The 21,459-nt window shown below is 45.4% G+C and overlaps 1 protein-coding gene across 2 annotated transcripts in view; it reads right to left on the bottom strand.

Moving 5' to 3' along the window:
* Positions 1–12,467: 12,467 nt before the first annotated feature.
* Positions 12,468–21,459, bottom strand: part of PRKCQ (protein kinase C theta) — a 56,929-nt gene continuing 47,937 nt past the window's right edge. Inside the window, exons 16-18 of one of the 2 annotated variants that reach the window (XM_035128182.2) lie at positions 18,773–18,961; positions 18,084–18,230; positions 12,468–16,512 (exon numbers count right to left, since the gene is read on the bottom strand). In XM_035128182.2, the coding sequence (XP_034984073.2) occupies positions 16,357–16,512; positions 18,084–18,230; positions 18,773–18,961 (492 nt within the window). In that variant the 3' untranslated portion in view covers positions 12,468–16,356. The remainder of the gene's footprint in view (positions 16,513–18,083; positions 18,231–18,772; positions 18,962–21,459) is intronic. The other variant, XM_035128183.2, reaches the window with a different exon arrangement.

Genomic DNA, 21,459 nt, shown 5'->3' with positions numbered 1-21,459 from the left:
GCCAGCTTTAGCAGCTCCTGGTTTAATGAGGTTTCCTTTGTAAAGAGGAGCTATTTATATACCTCGGCCGGCCTTTTGTGGGGCTTTGCTGAAGTAAGCGGCGGGCAAACACAATAGCTGCCATCCTGTTTAAAGCCCGGGAGCTTAGCTGCTGTTTCATTCCCCTTTGATTGCATTAGGTGTTCCAGGAACCTTGTGATTTGAGCATCAGCAAAGGCCCTGACTCATATAAATGCAGCCCTTGCCGAGTTTCCCTGTCACCAAACAGGCTGCCTTTCGTTGTGTCCGCATGAGTCAGGCTAGCAAGAATGGCAGTCCTCAGAAAATACAGTAAACGCAAATTATGCTGTTTTTCTGATTTCCCCCTAACTGTTAAATTGTGGTTACAGGTAGGTAGCCGTGTTGGTCTGAGTCGAAGCAAAATAAAAAAATTCCTTCAGTAGCACCTTAAAGACCAACTAAGTTTTTATTTTGGTATGAGCTTTCGTGTGCATGCACACTTCTTCAGATACACTGGAAACGGAAGTGTCAGGCCCTTATATATATATACAGAGGGTGGTGGGGATGGGTGGGGATGGGTGATGGGCTGGGTGATGGGCTGATGGGAGTGGTAAACCTGTGGATGGCTGTTAACGGCTGCTGATGGCTGCAATTAGTCCTGGGGGGGGGAAACAAGGGCTGAGGCGCTAAAGAAAGCTTGATCATGCATAATGAGATAAGAATCCGATGTCTCTATTCATCCCAGGTGGCTCCATGGTTTTAAGCTTGGTAATGAGTTCCAATTCAGCAACTTCTCTTTCCAGTCTGTTCCTGAAATTTCTCTGTAATAAAACAGCTGCTTTGAGATCTTGTATAGAAGGTCCTGGGAGATTGAAGTGTTCTCCTACTGGTTTCTCTGTCTTATGGTTCCTGATGTCAGATTTATGTCCATTTATCCTTTGGCGTAGGGTTTGGCCTGTTTGTCCAATATAGAGAGCTGAAGGGCACTGTTGGCATTTGATGGCATACACAATGTTAAATTGTGCTTTATGTCTGAGCTTTCACATGACCTAAAAGCCATTTCCGGAAATTGTATTAGCGCAAGTTTAGCACTCTGCCTTACTTGGAAATGTTGTTGTTTTTTCTGACAGCAAATAACATGGACAAGAGTGCTGTGCAATATTTTTCAGCCATGCGAAAGGTCAGACAGGAAGTGGAAATTAGCAGCTAGTGAAATGTCTGTAAAACAGAATAAACTGGTTTCCACTGGGACTGGCTGGGCGGAAGGCTGGGAGACCAGCAACAGGGGGCGCCAGAGCCAATGAGAAGTAGAGACCAGTGTCCAATGGGCGGCTGGTCCAACTTTAGTATGGAGGAAAGCTGACATGATTTGGCCCGCCAAGTATAGAAAAAGGTGCACGATAAGGCAGCCTTATTGAGGCTGGTATAGGGAATAAATGCTGCAAGACTACAACTCCCATCATCCTTGCAGGTTGGTCCTGCTCGTCAGACCTGCCAGGAGTTGGAGTCCAACAACAGGATACCAGATGCGGGAGGAGAGTATGGAGTTGTTGTAAGAAATCAGGCAAGTTTGGAGGAAGCTTGCAGCTGGGGGCAGCCAGGTTCTGGAACAGGGAGAAGGCAGTTGGGCAAAGGAAAAGGCCTAGGAATAAAGAGGTGTGGCAAGTTGCAGAGAGAGAAAGAGAGAGGGAGAGAGGGAGAGAGAGGGAAAGGGCCGTAGCTCATCACTAGAGCATCTGCTTGTGAGCATTTTCACCCCTCCCATTCTGAAAATCTGGTGATATCTGCTGTTGGGAGGGAACAGTTAGGAATTGTTACTTTGTTGTTTTTCATTCCTGACTCTGCTCTCTGCTGTGTGCTGTGTGCAGTTTAATATCTTCTGTAGACAAGATGGCTAAGTGAGAGGCTGTAACACTCACAAAGCCAGATCTGTAAATATGCAGTAGTTAATAGAAATAAATGAGGAATGTTTTGAAACCTCTACAAATGCTTCTGCTGTTCACTGCTGATTTGGTGCTCATAAAGCCCAGTTATGAGTCCATGATTCCCGGGTGTATGCTGAAGGTGTTCCAGACGTCCTGCCCAGGCATAGGGGCCTAAGAAGACCTGGACAGATCCTGGCATTTACCCACATATGGTAGCAGGCGGATGGTTGCTGGTAGCAGACTGGTGGTTGCAGATGGCTATTGATGGTTGGATAATTGGATGTTTCTGATCCATTTCCATCTGATGCTGCACATCGGAGTTGAGCTGTGAGCTGAAGCTGTTTTTCAAGCTGCTGTTTGATTTACAGAAAGGTATGTTGCTGGCTGCCAGGAAGACAGCAGAGACGCTTTTCCAGTTTGCCTGTTAATTGTGCTGAGTGGGGAGAGAAGTTGCTGAGAGAGTCAAGAGTATTTGGGGTGCATGAAGGGAAGTGTCTTGCTGTTAACTAAACACAGGCATGGCTTCTGCACATTCTGGCCAGATGTCTCTATCTTTTCCTCTCCTTACACCAGAGACCTATCCTACATGGCAGGTCAAAATGAAAGCACTTTTACAAAGGGAAAAGCTTTACCATATTATAGAAGATGACCCCCCTAATGAGGATGATGATGGATGGCCAGCGTGGCATGAGGCAGACATGAGAGCCAGGGGGACAATTATTCTGAGTGTCCAGGACCAGTTGTTGGTCAACTTGGAGAACCAGCAGACTGCACGGGCTGTTTGGAATAAACTTCGAGATATGCATCTAAGACAAAATGCAGGATCCAGTGTGCTTTTCTTTAAAAAGCTGTGTAGGCTGGAATTGCAGAAAGATGGTGATTTGCCCAGCCATCTAGCCCAATTAAAACGTCTCAGACAGGATCTTGTCCAGCGAGACTTAAATATTTCAGAAGCTGTTTTTGCAATGCTTATCATAAACAGTTTGGATGAATCTTATGATGCTGTAGCTGCTCAATTGTCGTCTTTGCCCAATGACCGTCTAACAGAAGATTATGTGTCTAGCGTGCTCTTGAATGAGTGGGATCGCAGACAGACTGCTAGAGAAAGCAGGGACAAGGCTGTTGGAAATGCCTACAAGCCTTCAACAGGGGAAAGTGAAAGTGTTGCAAAAGCTCTTAAAATGCGCCGCTGTTTTTCTTGCGGAGAGGTCGGCCATTTTAAAAATCAGTGTAAAAACTCTTCAAAGAAGAAGGGCAACTTCAAAGGCAAAGGGGGAGGAGGCCGAAAACCCCAAGGGCCAGCTGCATCAAAGGCTTTGATTTCACGCAGTTCTAATCAACTCACACGTTCTGTTTTTGTTGTCGACTCAGGAGCCACAAGGCACGTGGCCAATGATAAAAATCTCTTTCTTCATCTTGAGAAACAGGGAGGAGCAATTCATCAAGCGGATGGAACGACTATTAAAAGTTTGGCTCAGGGAACGGTTTCTTTGCAGAGCCTTAATGCAACAGTTAAAAATGTTATGTATGCTCCTCATTTGCAGGATAATCTCTTGAGTGTTTCTCAGCTAGACGCTCAAGGATTTAAAGTGGTGTTTGCAAACTCTCGGTGTGAAATTCTTCGAGACAACAAACTCATTCTTTATGCTAAGTGTGTTGATGGTTTATATGTATTGCCTTTTGTTACAGGTACAGCTGCTGGAGCAACTAAAGAAACTGAAAAGGCGTGCTGTAATATATCAGTAGATAAGAATGAGAAATTGCATAACCATTGTATTCATGATTATCATCGTTTGTTTGGTCATTTGCATTTCCAGGCAGTAGGTAAAATGCAAAATATGGTTGAGGGCATGAAAGTTCAAAAGTGTCCTTATCATATGAAATGTGTCTCATGTGCAGAGAACAAAATTAAGCAAGCTCCCAAAGGTACAAAATCTGGGAGGGAGGTTAAGAAACCTTATGAGATTGTGCATGCAGACTTGGTTGGACCTCTAGCGCTCTCTAGAGGAAACTCATGTTATTTTTTGGTTCTGATAGATGCCTATTCTAGATATGTTTGGGTCTATATGTTACAAAAGAAGTCTGAAGCCTTCTCTAAGTTTCAAAAATTTTGTGCATGGCTCAGGAATGTTCACGATGAGCATGTACGTTGTCTTTTCACTGACAGGGGTGGAGAATTTTGTTCAGAACAGTTTGAAAACTTTACTGCAGAACAGGGCATAGAGCACATGACTGCCACGCCCAGATCTCCATGGCAGAATGGTTTATGTGAAAGAGTAAACCAGACCTTGCAACAAGGAATTAAAACTCTGTTGCATGATTCAGGCCTACCCAACCCCTTTTGGGCTGAAGCTCTATCGTGTTTCACCTATATTTACAACCGCAGATATCAATCAGCCATTGATTGCACCCCATACGAAATGCTGTTCAAAAGGAAACCGTTTGTAAAACATTTAAAAATTTTCGGTTCTGAAGTTTGGGTGCACACTCTGCAAGGTGACAAACTGAGCAAATCTGGTCAACATGGCATTTTTCTAGGTTATGAAAAAGGTTCTTATCGTGTGCTGATGACAGACACAAACACAATTAGGCTGACCAGAAGCATGGATTGTAATCCAAAATGGGACAAAGTTGGCATTTTTCAATGTCATCCCATTTCAGATGATGAGGTGGTGAAACCAATTAACAAAGAGGCAAAACCTGTAATTGATGCTGATGGTAGCACAGATTCTGACACTGATACAGATGATCAGAATGAAAAGACCTCTTTTAAGAAATCAGATGGGTCTGACACTGATCTAGAGGTAGAATCTTTGCCAGATACAGGTCACCATTCTCCCAAGGAGGAGGAACCAGACCCAGAGGATCCCAGAGTATTGCGTAGATCTGAGAGAACTACCAAGGGACAAGCACCTAAACGATTTTCTAAAGAATTTGCTAAAGCTGCTATTTCAGATATGGCTGCCACTAGCAATCCAAACTCAGTTTTTGAACCAACTAACTACAAAGAGGTTCAAAATTTACCTGAAAAAGATGCCGAACCTTGGCTTAATGCCATGAAAGCTGAATTGAATTCCCTAAAGCAAAATGACACGTGGGAATTGGTTCCAGTAGAACCAGGCATGAAACTTGTAGACAGCAGGTGGATTTACAAAACCAAGACTGATCAGACTGGTAAAGTGGTCAGATATAAAGCCAGATTAGTTGCACGTGGTTTTTCTCAAGTTCCTGATCAGGACTATCATGAGACATATTCACCGACAGTCAAATTTGAGACAGTTAGGCTGTTGATGAAAATTGCTGCAGAAGAGGGCATGACCATATCTCATCACGACGTAAATACTGCGTTTTTGTACGGAATTCTCAATGAGAGTATTTACATGTCACCGCCAGACGGAGTGCAGATAAAAAAGGGAATGGTGTGTAAATTAAAAAAATCCCTGTATGGTCTAAAACAAAGTGCTCGATGCTGGCACACTAAGCTGACAGAAGTGCTGTTTTCCTTAGGTTTCCAGCAAGGAAAGGCTGATTCTTGTGTTTTTGTTAAAGAATCTAACCAGCACAAATTGTACTGCATTTGTTTTGTGGATGATATTTTGTTTTTCTGGAAGGATGCAAATATTTACAAAACCACTCTTGCAAAACTGCAAAAGCATTTTGATATGAAAGACCTAGGGGAAGTCAGCAATTATCTCTCACTGGAAGTAGAGAGAAATAAGCAAGGTGATGTTTTGCTGCATCAATCACGTAAGATCAATGATGTGATTGAAAAATTAAATCTGACAGATGCCAATTCTGTAGACACCCCCATGGTCACAGGGTACCAACATGATACTAATGCTAATGTTTTTCCTGACACTACATTGTTCAGAAGTGTTTTGGGTAAACTTAGTTTTATAGCAAGGTGCACAAGACCAGACATTGCTGTTAGCGTAAATTTGCTCAGCAGATATGTAAATCAACCTACAGTGCAAGACTGGAAGGCACTGAAACGCATAGTTAGGTATTTAAAAGGCACTATGCATTACAGGTTGAAGCTTACTAGCCAAAAATCTGGAGGTCTTGAGATCTATGCCGATGCCAGTTTTGGTAGTGATACAACTGATGGCAAGAGCACCTCAGGTGTGTGTTATTTGTACAATCAGTGCCTATTTGATTGGTCTTGTAAGAAACAGGCAACAATAAGCATGAGTTCATGTGAAGCAGAACTCAACGCTTTAAATTTTTCCCTCATGAATGTAGAGTGGTTGTTGCAACTATGTGAGGATATGAGAGTAAAAATTTGTTGTCCAGTTCAAGTTTATCAGGACAACAAAGCCTGCATAGAACTAATCCATTCAGAAGGGTGCAAGCAAAGAACAAAACATTTGCTAATCAAATTGCACCGTGCCAGAGAATGCATTCAGAAAGGAGTTGTAAAAGTCTCATATATGCCAGGGAAAGAAATACCTGCTGATGCTTTGACTAAAGCTGTTAATAAGGAACAACTTGGTATATATGTAAAGAAATTGCTTTTGTGCTAGATTTTCATAATGGTCAGAATGAAAAGGGGGAGGTTGTGAGCATTTTCACCCCTCCCATTCTGAAAATCTGGTGATATCTGCTGTTGGGAGGGAACAGTTAGGAATTGTTACTTTGTTGTTTTTCATTCCTGACTCTGCTCTCTGCTGTGTGCTGTGTGCAGTTTAATATCTTCTGTAGACAAGATGGCTAAGTGAGAGGCTGTAACACTCACAAAGCCAGATCTGTAAATATGCAGTAGTTAATAGAAATAAATGAGGAATGTTTTGAAACCTCTACAAATGCTTCTGCTGTTCACTGCTGATTTGGTGCTCATAAAGCCCAGTTATGAGTCCATGATTCCCGGGTGTATGCTGAAGGTGTTCCAGACGTCCTGCCCAGGCATAGGGGCCTAAGAAGACCTGGACAGATCCTGGCATTTACCCACACTGCTTTGCATGCAGAAGGTCCCAGGTTCGATCCCCGACACCCCTGATGGCGAGAGGTGAGAGAGACCACCAGCAGGCCATGGCTTTTCCAGCCTGGCTTGCCCCACCCTCCTGCAGCCCCAGGAGTCTTCATAAGGGAGCTGTTTCCAGAGGAAGAACCACGAGGGATGAGAGACTCTGTTTGCCCTCAAGTATACTTTATTGAACATATGTGAAATTAAACAATTGTACTGTTATTACATCACAGTTGCAAAATAAAATAATTATAATACCATTGACTTCCCGCCACAATCCGCTGTGTGTCTCCTTTAGATTTCCTATGTACAGACCTTACTGATCAAATTCTTATTATTTCTTTTAAAGCCGATCATACCCAATTATCTAAATCTTTGTTATAAACCAATCATTCATTCCAAGACTGCCATGAAGATTCCGTCGTTATTGTCACTTTCTTGCAAATATTTCCTAAATTTTCCCCATTTTTCGACAAATGATTGTTTTGAGTTTCCCCTTAGATTTTTCCGTTAGGTGAGCCATTTCCAAAAATTGTAACAACTTAATTTGCCACTCTCCTACTGAGGGGGTGTTATCCCCTTTCCAATTGGCGGCTATCAACATACGAGCTGCCGCCGTAGCGTATAGAAAGATCTCTCTATAATTTACTGGGAGGTCTTTCCCCACGATTCCGAGGAGAAATGCCTCTGGTTTTTTTTTTTTTTTACAAAAGTAATTTTAAAAATCTTTTTCATTTCTTCGTATATTTTGTTCCAAAAATCTTTTATCTTACGGCATCCCCACCACATATGTATCATATCTCCTCTTGCCTCCCCGCACCTCCAACACACCCTCCAAGAGAGAGAGAGAGAGAGAGAGAGAGAGAGAGAGAGACTCTGTTTGCCATCAGGGGGTGGCTGGTTTCACCTGTGCTGCCCCACCTGTGACTCTGTACGCATTTAGGCTGCGTTCGTTTACTAGCGGCAAAGCCCCATTGAACGATGTGGTTACTTCTGAACAGACTCGTGTGCTCTTTTAAGCTTTAATGCAATTGTCACTGTCTGTATTTTTTATTTTATTTTTTGCATGTATTTTCCTTTGAGCTTGGCTGCTTGCGTTTCCCCCTCTGCACCCCTATGCCTGCTGACGTAGGATGACACTTTGTGCATCTCACGATGTGGGACTCTAGCCTAGCCTATTTGCTAAATCTCCTATTCTGCTGATTTGCCTTGCCGGTGGGTGAGGAATGATTTGATGGAGAGGCAATACTGCCACCTACTGACCCCACCTAAGAAATGCATCTTCACCCTTGGTGCCAAAGTGGAAAAGGAGACAGGGACGTGCCTGCCTAGCCTGGAATTGTGTGTCCTGAATGGCAGCAACTGCTGGGAAATTCAAGACAGCTAAACGAAAATACCGTATTGGCCCGAATATAAGCCTCACCCGAATATAAGCCGTGCCTTTAAAATTCAAGAAGAAAAAATGGCTCCTCCTCATCCTGGAGAGTAGTGACTAGTGGGGTGCCACAGGGTTCTGTCTTGGGCCCAGTCTTGTTCAACATCTTTATCAATGACTTGGATGATGGGCTTGAGGGCATCCTGAGCAAGTTTGCAGATGACACCAAATTGGGAGGGGTGGCTAACACCCCAGAGGACAGGATCACACTTCAGAATGACCTTAACAGATTAGACAACTGGGCCAAAGCAAACAAGATGAATTTTAACAAGGAGAAATGTAAAGTACTACACTTGGGCAAAAAAAATGAAAGGCACAAATACAGGATGGGAGACACCTGGCTTGAGAGCAGTACATGTGAAAAGGATCTAGGAGTCTTGGTAGACCACAAACTTGACATGAGTCAGCAGTGTGATGCAGCAGCTAAAAAAGCCAATGCAATTCTGGGCTGCATCAATAGGAGTATAGCATCTAGATCAAGGGAAGTAATAGTACCACTGTATTCTGCTCTGGTCAGACCTCACCTGGAGTACTGTGTCCAGTTCTGGGCACCACAGTTCAAGAAGGATACTGATAAGCTGGAACGTGTCCAGAAGAGGGCAACCAAAATGGTCAAAGGCCTGGAAACGATGCCTTATGAGGAACGGCTTAGGGAGCTGGGTACGTTTAGCCTGGAGAAGAGAAGGTTAAGGGGTGATATGATAACCATGTTCAAATATATAAAAGGATGTCATATAGAGGAGGGAGAAAGGTTGTTTTCTGCTGCTCCAGAGAAGCGGACACGGAGCAATGGATTCAAACTTCAAGAAAGAAGATTCCACCTAAACATTAGGAAGAACTTCCTGACAGTAAGAGCTGTTCGGCAGTGGAATTTGCTGCCAAGGAGTGTGGTGGAGTCTCCTTCTTTGGAGGTCTTTAAGCAGAGGCTTGACAGCCATCTGTCAGGAATGCTTTGATGGTGTTTCCTGCTTGGCAGGGGGTTTCCCTACAGAGGAAAAACTCGCGCATGACACAATCACACTCAAACACACACCAGAAATGTCAAATCTTATTCGTTCCTTTCGTAAAAATTATATACCCCTTAAGTGTAACACCCTCCCCCCCAAACAAACCTCAAAGTGATTTACAAAAGATAAAGAAAAAAAGAACACACTTACAAGCACTTAGAACTTCGAAAATAAAAATAAAAACAGCAATAAGCTAAAAACAGATTAAAATACATGTCAACGTTCTATATATCTGGGTAGGCTTGTTCAAACAAAAGGAATTTTTTAGCAGGTGTCGAAAAGAGAACAATGAAGCCTGATTTCAATAAGCAGGGAGTTCCTGCCACACTAAAATATCAATTTCTTATAAATGTAGAATGGGCATTATGTGTCACCGGTAATAGTGCCAGTTCCGCAGACTGAGGCCATCAAGAACGCATGTGTGGAATAAGACAATCTCTCAGGTTTGCATTTAACAGCCCCGCCTCTTTCTTTTTCTTCTTTTTCATTTTATTTTGGGGCCTCAAGCCAGTGGGAAAAGGGTGCTTGCTATAACGCCAGGTTAGCAAATGCTAAATAAATAAATAAATAAATAAATAAATAAATAAATAAAGCCAAACATGTTTCCTGAGGTTCTTTGTTCTTTGCTCCCACATGAAATACCCAGTTCTGTTGCAACTGTTGTAAATGTTAAGGATATATATATATATATAATAATAATTGTTCATAAACATGTACATGAATGTACAGGCACATGTCTGAAACAGCACAGGAAGACAGGCCTGACTGACACCATTTTGACTCTCTCTGACCAGAATCACACACACATTTCCACATGACTATCAACTTGGGAGCCATAATCCTGTAAGCCGGTGGCTCTGCCAACTGGACATTTCCCCAACAATTGTGCCAGACTACTAGCCATCTCATTCACAATGGAAGACTCCTCCGAACAAAAGATAGTGATCAACTTTTAAGAAACTGTTAATTTCTCTTTGGGTTTAGGAATTCACATCTGGGAGGGGTAAGAAGAGGACTAGGAGAGGTGTCAAAGGTGCTCAGATTTCTACCTTGAACCCTCCCTTTTTTGTGAGGTATTGATTACGTAGCTGTGATGTAGGAATGATGTATTTTGGGGGTGTTTCTTGGTGATGGGAAAACTGATAAAAGTGGAGGTTCTCTCTTGTTCTGGGTTCCTTCCTTGATCTCTTGTGTGAGGGGAAGGACCCTGTTGCAACAGCAAAAATAAAGGCTTTGCTTCTCAAAATTCTCTGGTTGGCCTCTGTTATATTCTCCGACCGATGGAGAACCCAATAAGGGCTCTTGTGTACCCCATAAGGGAATAAGAGCAGATTTTTGCTCATTACAGATGTACACAATGACTGGAAATTTAGCAGGTCAAGCTGTTCCGAGAAATTTAGCAGGCCAAGCTCCCTTTTTTACTTTGGGTTGATGACAATCACACCCTGCTAAGATTTCCTTTAAATAGAGAGGCGATTGTGACCGAGTGTCGACAGGTGTTTCTTGCAAAGTGAGTCATCCTCAGCCGAGCTGCCTGGCTGTCTTCCAGAAGTGGTGATGGTATCTCAAAACGTGAGAAGCAGCAAAAGGCTTGCTCAGTCTGCATGTGACCTACAGCCAGGGTTTCCAGCCAGGGAGGGTGTCTTGCATTGTGTTCACATGCTACATTTGAGTGTGCAACCTGTGTACAGGGCAGTGGTGTTTACATGTTGCATTCAGCAAGTGTGCACTATGTGCCTGTGCCCATAAATAGCTGGTGTGCAAGGTTATATGCACGTGTAATCTCCAAGGTGCATGGAGTCCCGTGTACGCAGCAGCTGAGATGTGCAAATCAAGCAGTGTACAATCTTTCGCAAACACTTGCAAATGTCTAGGGACAGTTTGTGCTTGTGTTCAGTACAATGTGTGTCAGGGAATGGTCTGAAGATGAGTTCTGGGGAATGCATTCTATAGCAGACCAGCTTCTCTCCGATGGAGAGCTGGAGGGGGCAGAGTCGCCCCCCTTGCCCACAGCGTGTTCAGAAGCAAAGAGAGAGGCAGAAGCTGAGCCGCTTAGGGAGGAGTTGCCCAGTTGCGAGATAATGACAACAGAATCAGAAGGGAGGGGACAGCTAGCTGAGACGTCACTTGAGAGTGTGGAGGATCCCCCCTCTCCTCGGACTTGGAGGTCGGAACGTATCAGAGAGCAAAGGAGTCAGAGGGAGGGAGGAACTTCCCGTTGGCGGCCAAAATGCTGCGGAAACCGGAAGGAGGATTAGACTAGGCAATGGCCCACCTTGCAGAGGGCTGTGTATTTGTGCTTGCAACATGACGCTGTAATAAAAGGACCATAAATCTATCATCTGTTAGTTAATTCTTATCTGTGAAGTTACCGAAGGGAGGGGAGGACTCTCCATGCCTGACAACGTGTGAAGAAGTCTACTGAGTCAGACCAGTGGTCCAAGTAGCTCAGCCTTGTCTACACCAGGAATGTACAACGCCCAGAAGAGAAGGTTTAATCCATCCCCCTAAAGCATTTTTTTTGTTCCCCCACTTAAGATTCCATCAGTTTTGGCAGGGGGGGGCAAAAAAGCAGAAAAAGAAAGCAGACACAGCAGCGATGGGATGGGCAGCGCAGAGAGCCGTGGTGGGGATGCACCTGTCTCCTTTCCTGGTAATCAGATTGATCATTTGATGAACGGAAATGGGCTGCTACAGAAATGGGCTCCTCAGCTGGTCTGGATGGATTCGCTGAAGGAGGTTCTGGGTGGCAGCGTGGCTGCCTGCCTGTGACCGCGAAGGGTGGCCACACCTACCTTTGTCCATGCTCTCTGCTGATATGTGGCCCCTGGGAGGCTGATATGTGGCCCTCGGGTGAAAAACGGCTAGCCGCCCCTGGTCTACATTCACCAGTGACATTTGTTTTGAAATTTGAGTGCTCTTGGTGTTTCTCCCTTTGGTCAATTCTCTCTCCCCACTTCAGGACAAGCCCCCTCCCCTTAAGAGAAATAGAAAGTTCACACGCTAAACCTGTCAAAGTGATCTAGGTAAAAGATGGATCCAGTAGAGGTAACCTGAACCTTGAAAAGACCATAGAGCTGAAAGAGGAAGCGAGAAAGAGTGGCGTCCTCCCAATTTCCTCCTCCAGGTGTATTATTCAAGGGAGAAAGAGGTAACCTTCCTCATCACCTCATGAGCAAGAGGACAAGTGAGAAGTTTCATGATCATCATAAAACTTCATGTCATGCTTTCCGCTTTCAGAAATGAACATCTCTTAAGGCCAGCTCTGATGCAATGTACTACGGAACAGCGCATTGCAGCCATTACATTACCTGCTTTGGTCTCTGTAAGGGGGAGGGATTATAGAGAACCCTCCCCCCTCATCAGAAGCAGCCCGTCTCCAAGCAGTCATGAGAGCAAGGGGTCTGAAGGGGTGAGTCAGGAAACGGAGAGGGAGTGCCAGGGCTCTGGTAACATCAAAGAGCCCCTGCTCCATAGGCAGGAAGAGAGGGAGGCGGAAAGAGTGGACAGGAATAGGTCAGACAGAAGACCCGTCCCCTCGATGCCAGAATTGAGAAGGAGGAGGAAAGGGAGGCGCTTCTCAGTTCCGAGGCTTTTATGCTGGTCCCGAATGGGAAGGGAGTAGTGCAGGAATCTGACTCGAGCGGGTAGACATGAAATGAGCAATCCGTTACACTGTAAATAATGTGCACCAATAAAAACGTCTGAAAGACAAGCATGTGTACGGCCGTTACTCAAGAGTAGTCACAACACACCCTGACAGTCTCCCTACAAACACATTTGCTCCCATTACCGTGGACAACATTTTATTTACCTGTACAAACATCACAAACAGTTTTTCAAAAATCCATTATTATTAACAAATCTAATTATAACACTTCAACCCGACCGTAAGGAATATGCACACATAGAGAGCTCTTCCATTGACCGGAGGAAAAAAAACCAACAACAGATTATGGAGACCCATTGAATGAGCATCACTAGAAGTCCTATGTACATATGAGCAAAACACCCATCATTAGGATAGGCAGGGCAGACAGTAGAGCTGCTTTTTGCAAAGACTGGAGTGGGAAGGCTGGGCCACATAGATTTGTGTGCTGTTTGTGGGGTCCTTCTCAGTGGAGGCTGGGACACCCGATGTTGGGCAGAGTAATAAGTTAGGTTATGCCTAAGGCAAGATATACAGCAGGCATGGAACTCGTGGTCTTAGTTATGCCACCGCACCAGACACACTTACGTGAAGAAGGATGGGGAACGTCACCTTTTGATGTAAGTGGTCTATATTTCAGTGGCTGGGCATCTGCTTTGCATGCAGAAGGTTCCAAGGTTCAACCCCTGAAGACAGAATTGGGATTCAAGATGATTTTACCAGATTGGAGAACTGGGCAAGATGTATTCCAATAGGGACAAATTTAAGGTTCTACACTTACGCAGGAAGAACCAGCTGCACCTGGATTGCCAGTAGCACACGTGAAAAGGATCTAAGGATTTTAGTCAACCACAAGCTGAACATAAGTCAACAGGGTGACGCAGCAGCAAAAAAAGCTAATGCTATTCTAGGTTGCATCAACAGAAGTCTAGTGTCCAGATCAAGGGAAGTCATAGTACTCCTCTATTCTGCCTTGGTCAGACCACACTTGGAATACTGTATCCAATTCTGGACACCATAATTTAAGAAGGATGTTGACAAGCTGGAAGGTGTGCAGAGGAGGGCAACCAAGATGATCAAGGGTCTGGAAACCAAGCCTTATGAGGAACAGTTGAAGGAGCTGGTTATGTTTAGGTTAGAAAAGAGTAGACTGGGAGGAGGTACGAGTCATCTTCAAATATTTCAAAGGGCCGTCACATGGAGGATGGGGCCAGCTTGTTTTCTCCTGCTCTGGAGGGTAGGACTTGTACCAATGGCTTCAAAGAAGGCATCAAGAAGAATTTTCTAACAGTAAGAGCTGTTCAAGGGTGGAATAGACTCCCTCCGAAAGTGGTGGACTCTCCTTCCTTGGAGGTTTTAAAGCAGAGGCTGGATGGCCATCTGCCATGGATGCTTTAGCTGAGATTCCTGCATTGCAGGGAGTTGGACTAGAGGACCCTCAGAATCTCTTCCAGCTCAAAAATGCTATGATTCTATGATATCCTGGTAGCTCTGGGAGAGACCCTGGTCTGAAATCCTGGAGAGCCATTGTCAGAGCTGGATGGGCCTAAGGACGGAGTAAAGATAAGGCAGCTTATAACCGGCTTGCATCTGGTTGACCACTGCGAGAACAGGATCCTGGACCCACTGTCCTTGTCCAGCAGGTTCTGCTTATATTTTTGTCTTCCCAGGTCCCTGACAGGAAAGAGTCTTTCCTGTTACCTCCACCCTTTTAACTGGAGATGCCAGGGATTGAATTTGGGGCCTTCTCCACGCAAAGCACATGCTCTCCGCCACTGACCTATGACCCTTGAAAAGTGCCTGCATCAAACAAGAAAGAGACAGTATCTCTTGAAGCCGAACGGGGCTGAGTTATCGCACGAGTCCCACAGGGAGAGAGAGCCTAACCAGCTGAAGGAGCTCTCACAGGTGAGGAAAACCACACAGAGACTTGACAATCCTCTGAGGTGGAACCCATGAGACCGAGATCTTGCAAAAGCCTCACAGGATCACAGCAGGATCTCGAAAGGACCAAGGAGGTAGATCGGGACACTAACGGAAATGTGGAGGATTTGCTACAATGCGGCTCATGTTGAGGTCCAGTTCGTATATAATCTGCTTGCAAAGGGACTTCAGAATGAGGGCTCTCAGCTGATTGGCACTGTCAGCCATCACCCTTAAAGTCCAGTTGCTGCATCCAGTTGTCTGCTGCAAAACAATGTCTCTCAGCACTCATCAGCTGATCAAAGCTGGCCACCCCATTGGCTGAATGAGGGCACGCCTGACGGCTTACTCCCTGGCTCAGCCAATCCCAGTGGGGCTCCCTGTCAGTGAAGATCAGCTGATTGGTCCTGGGAGGGAATAATGGGGATCCCACTTTAAGCTCCACATTCTTCCTTTGCAGACTCGTCTACATCTGGCCTGATGCCATGTACAGTGTTCGGGGGGGGGGGAGGCAAGTGGATGTGGTTTTGGAGAAAACATCCTCACAGGCCAGTTAGGACCCCTGTTGGGCCTTATAAGGTCTGAAGACCAGAGGTTCTCCACCACAGGGCAGAACGATGGAACTGAGTAAAAGGCCGCCAAGTTATCGCAGATATTCCCTTCTTAAGTGTTCCTCCTGGGACACCCACACCATCCAGCAAACCACAGTGGCTCAGATCCAAACAACCGCGAGCAGGAGGCAAGAATGTATGAGTGCTGTTCTGTCAAACCATGGTGCAGTGTGTCAGGGGCTGAATTGTCATACAGTGAACGAAGAAGATAGCCAGCCGTGGCATGTAAAAACCCTAGTGGTCTTGAAAAGAGCTTGTGCGGTGCCAGTTCCAGGGGACTTTGGGGGAGATGTTCTCAGTGGGCCTTCCTCTCTGTGTAGGCTATCCCCATCCTCCTCGCAGCTGTTGCCACTGCCCATTTGCTTGGGAGGAAATCACCGTCTCCCAGCAGGGCCGGCGCTCCCATCGGACAGAGCGAGGCGGCTGCCTCAGGCGGCAGGCAGTAACTGGCAGCAGATGCTGGAGGATACAGTGATGTGGGCCGTGCAGCCTGCCCTACCCTGGCTAAGATGGTTGAATGCCTTCAGGTGCTGCCCAATGAAGTCGCCCTCCAGCCCTGGCCTCCGAGCTTGTGCAAAACCTTGTGCGAGAGCTTCTTCAAACGATAGAACTTCCCTGGAATTTGGGGTCACCTCTCTCGTGCAATCCTCTTCTGCCAGGTCGGAAGCAGCCCTTCTGTTAGCAAAAGAGACTTTCCACCGGGAGAAGGGCACCTTTGGATCCAGGCCACCACCTCCGTCGTCCAATGAGAAGCATGACTTTGGCCAGCTGGGAGTTTGGAGGCTATGGTTGTTGTTGTTTTTGTTGTTCTTGAAGCCACCTTGATCCCAGGGCGTTTGTCTCTCAGGAGAGGAACTTTTCCATGATGGGGTTGGTAAAGGAAAAGCTTCGGAACATGTTTTGGTCCATGCTATTGATGAGGCTCCGGTCTCCTAACGACAGCCGGGGTTTCTCGTTCAGAAATTCTTTGTCGAAGTTGCTGCAGTCGCCAGGGGATTTCTTGCAGAAGGGAGAGGGGAAACGGAGTTAGAAGCAGCAGCAACAGAAACAGCAGTGGGAAGGGTTGCACAGTGTTTCTCAGACTACAACTTCCATCATCCCTAGCTAGCAGCAGGACCAGTGGTCAGGGATGATGGGAGTTGTAGTCCACCGACAGCTGAAGACCCAAGTTTAAGAAACATTGCTTAAGCTAATGTGGTGCTTTCCAGATGTTGCTGTTGGACTACAACTCCCATCATCTCTGACTACCGGCTAGGCAGATGGGAGTCCAGCAACTTTGAGAGGGCAATATGGCACCTGCGTCTGCATTAAGAAGATGCCCTTGAACCTTTAAAAACAGGGACAGGGGTCCTGTGGCTCTCTAACTCCCACCAGCCCCGGCCAGGATGAAGGACGATGGAATTTGTAGCCCTCCAATGAGAAACCAAGCCTTTAGTGATTCTCCCAAGCTCTTCCTGACTGCAGTGGTGGTTGTTGGCCATTGGGACCCATAGGGCAGAAGGAAAGGAGCCCAGCACTAGGTGGCGCCAGAACTGTTGAACTCTACTTTTGTCCCCATCCTCTTTGCTATTGAGAGGCAAGCTTGAGAGACAGCTGGCAAACAGCAGCACCTTCTGGACAGGTTGTAAATAAGAAGACAGACAGGTGGGGGCTGGGCGAAGTTGGTGGGGTTGCGCCGCATTTGCCCTAATGGATCAGCCACCCCCTGGCTTCTCTAGCTGCTGTAACTGTAACTGATATGGTTTTTGTTCAACACTGCTTTATCATCCTAGAAACTGCCCTGGTATTTTTTAAAAAAATAATAATGAAAGGTTGCATAGAAATAATTTTAAAAACAAGCCAAAAAAGTCGAAATAATAAATAAAAATAAAAAATTGGCCAGTTGCACATTATAGACCAACTAAGTTTGTTCTGGTTTAAGCTTTCGTGTGCATCTGAAGAAGTGCGCATGCACACGAAAGCTTATACCAGAACAAACTTAGTTGGTCTATGAGGTGCTACTGGACAATTTTTTATTTTTTTATTTTTATTTCGACTGCGTCAGAGCAACACGGCTACCTAAAAGGTAAAGGGACCCCTGACCATTAGGTCCCGTCGTGATCGACTCTGGGGTTGCAGCGCTCATCTCACTTTATTGGCCGAGGGAGCCGGCGTACAGCTTCCAGGTCATGTGGCCAGCATGACTAAGCCGCTTCTGGCGAACCAGAGCAGCACACGGAAACGCTGTTTACTTTCCCGCCGGAGCGGTACCTATTTATCTACTTGCACTTTGACGTGCTTCTGAACTGCTAGGTTGGCAGGAGCTGGGACCGAGCAACGGGAGCTCACCCCATTGTGGGGATTCGAACCGCCGACCTTCTGATCGAAAAGCCCTAGGCTCTGTGGTTTAACCCACAGCGCCACCCGCGTCCTGAATCTAAAAAAAGAAAGAAAGTCTAAACATGGTAAGATTTTCTGGAGTCCACAAACAAGGAAACTCAACCACCTCCCCTCTGATCTGCAGGGATCATTCATTTTTAGTTGCGGAGAGAAATAAAGAAACTTGGAAAGGTTAAGTTTTTTTCTCTCACCACTCTAGGTTTGAAAGGGGGTTCGACTGCTCTCGCTTCAATGGCTTCCCAGTTGATTTCTTGGAAAAAGGGATGTTGGCGGATGTTCCCCTTGGCTCCCAATCTCCTTTCCGGTTCTCTTACAAAAAGCTGGAAATCGAAAGAACGCTAAATTAAGAAAAAACAGCACTTACTGTTGGGTGGAGGGAGGGTGTTATTGGTTTACTTGCTTCTTGTTTTTATTATGCATTTTGTGCTTTTTATCTTGCATTTTTATGTCGTGGACTGCCCTGAGATCTACGGGTGAAGGGCGATATACACATGTAATAAATAATAACAATTTTTAAAAACTTTTTTTAAAATAAAAAAATAAGAAGGGGATTTGAACCGCCGACCTTCTGATCGGCAAGCCCTAGGCTCTGTGGTTTAACAGAAAAAAAAATAAGAAGTCCTTAAGGAAATTCATCATTGACATTTCCAGAATAACCCCCAAACAGAGGCACTCTGGAGGCACCCTTAAAGATAAACTCTTATTTCATCTTTAAAAGTAAATTCCATCAGGAAAAAAACGACCGTATTTAGTGCAAAGGAAATGACTCTATGTATGAAGGAAATGATGAGGAAATGCTTGGGAGAATTATTCTAGTAGAAAGGGATTTTGCTCAGTTCATCCTTCCTTCATCCCTGCCTCCCTCTCTACTTGACCTGACCTTCACAAGAAGGTCCCTTGCGTCCTTGTCGAGCCAACGAGGGTAGAACGGGCTGTCCATGCGGATAGACTGGAAGAGTTCCTCTTCGTCCTGACCATGGAAGGGAGACTGACCAATCAGCATCTCGTAGAGAAGGACCCCAAAGGACCACCAGTCAACGGACGTGTTGTATTTCTGCCCCAGCAGAATCTATAACGGAAAGGGGATGGAGATGTGAAGAAAGCTTACCAGTAAGAGCTGGCCTTCTCACAGTGAGCTAGCTCACTGGCTCATCTAGCCCAGAGTCGTCTTATTCCAAGGGTGAGGATCCTGGTGTCCCTCCAGATCTTGGTGGACTTCAACTCTCATAGGAACATTGGAAACTGCTTGGTGTTGAGTCAGACTGGTGGTCCATCAAGCCCAGTTTTGCCTACTCTGTCTGGAAGCAGCTCTACCAGGATTTCAGGCAGAGTGCTCTCTCCCAGGGAGGGAATGAATCACAGAGTCATAGAATTTTAGAATTGGAAGGCATCCTGAGGGTAACATTTTGGGCAAAGTTGAGCTTTCTTTGCAAAAAGTTTTAAAGCTGCACTTATACCTTGGGTTGCGGCCGCTTCAGGTTGTGTGTTTTCGGGTTGCACACCGCGCCGAACCCGGAAGTCCTGGAACGGGTTACTTCTGGGTTTTGGCGCTCGCGCATGCGCAGACCCACTAAATCGCAGTTTGTACATGCACAGAAGCGCCGAATCGCGACCCGTGCGTGCGTAGATGTGCCGCTGTGGGTTGCGAATGTGCCTCCTGCAGAGGTCACGTTCGCAACCCGATCTGTATTTTTTTTAGGGAATTCGCCCTGTGAAATGCCCTCCCATCAGATGTCAAAGAAATAAACAACTATTTGACATTTAGAAGACATCTGAAGGCAGCCCTGTTTAGGGAAGTTTTTAATGACTGATGTTTTAATGTATTTTTAATTTTTCGTTGCGAGCCACCCAGGGCGGCTGGGAAAACCCAGCCAGATGGGTGGGGTATAAATAAATTATTATTATTATTATTATTATTATTATTATTATTATTATTATTAGATCACACTTCTGATATGGGAATCTCAGCTCAAGGTTCCATGACAGACGGCCATCCAACTTCTGCTTGAAAACCTCCAAGGAAAGAGAGTCCACAACCTCCCGAGGGAGACTGTTCTACTGTCAAGCAGCTCTTACCATCAGAAAGTGATGGTTGTCCTGATGTTTAGTTGGAATCTCCTTTCTTGTAACTTGAAGCCATTGGTTTGCGTTCTACCCTCCAGAGCAGGAGAAAACGAGATTGCTCCATCTACCATGTGACAGTCCTCCAGATATTTGAACCTGGGACCTTCCCTATGCAAACCAGATGCTCTACCAAGATGATCAAGGGTCTGGGAACCAAGCCTTATGAGGAACGGTTGAGGGAGTTGGGTATGTTTTCCTGGATAAGAAGAGACCAATTATGATAGCCATCTTCAAATATCTTAAGGGCTGTCACATGGAAGAGGGAACGAGCTTGTTTTCTCCTGCTCTGGAGGGCAGGACCTGAAACAATGGATTCATACACCTGGCTTGAGAGCAGTACATGTGAAACGGATCTAGGAGTCTTGGTAGACCACAAACTTGACATGAGTCAGCAGTGTGATGCAGCAGCTAAAAAAGCCAATGCAATTCTGGGCTGCATCAATAGGAGTATAGCATCTAGATCTAGGGAAGTAATAGTACCACTGTATTCTGCTCTGGTCAGACCTCACCTGGAGTACCGTGTCCAGTTCTGGGCACCACAGTTCAAGAAGGATACTGACAAGCTGGAACGTGTCCAGAGGAGGGCAACCAAAATGGTCAAAGGCCTGGAAATGATGCCTTATGAGGAACGGCTTAGGGAGCTGGGTATGTTTAGCCTGGAGAAGAGAAGGTTAAGGGGTGATATGATAGCCATGTTCAAATATATGAAAGGATGTCATATGGAGGAGGGAGAAAGGTTGTTTTCTGCTGCTCCAGAGAAGTGGACACGGAGCAATGGATTCAAACTACAAGAAAGAAGATTCCACCTCAACATTAGGAAGAACTTCCTGACAGTAAGAGCTGTTCGGCAGTGGAATTTGCTACCAAGGAGTGTGGTGGAGTCTCCTTCTTTGGAGGTCTTTAAGCAGAGGCTTGACAGTCATATGTCAAGAATGCTTTGATGGTGTTTCCTGCTTGGCAGGGGGTTGGACTGGATGGCCCTCGTGGTCTCTTCCAACTCTACGATTCTATGATTCTAAGTTACAAGAAAGGAGATTCCAACTAAACATTAGGAAGAACTTTCTGACGGCAAGAGCCGGAATGGATTCCCTTGGAAGGTGATGGACTGTCCTTTCTTGGAGGCTGGATGGCTATCTGCCATGGATACTTTGGTTGTGATTCCTGCACTGCAGGGGGTTGGACTCGATGACCCTTGGGATCCCTTCCAACCCTACAATTCTATGATTCTACCACTGAGCTTCAGCCCTGCTGTGCCAACAACAAAGATGTTTATTTGGCTTTACGCCCATCATAACACACAACAGAACAGAACAAATCAAATAAAACAGCGGACTCGTACAGCCACAAATAATATAACACAATTCACAGCTCACAAGGACAAATATTAACAATTCAAAAAGAAAAGTTTAAGATTACGATTAAAAATTTAGGCACTACGCTAAA

The sequence above is a fragment of the Zootoca vivipara genome, chromosome 10, assembly GCF_963506605.1.
Source record: "Zootoca vivipara chromosome 10, rZooViv1.1, whole genome shotgun sequence".
Classification (NCBI taxonomy): Eukaryota; Metazoa; Chordata; class Lepidosauria; order Squamata; family Lacertidae; genus Zootoca; species Zootoca vivipara.
The sequence above is the reverse complement of the archived record's forward strand: the minus strand, read 5'-3'. Positions and strand labels throughout refer to the sequence as shown.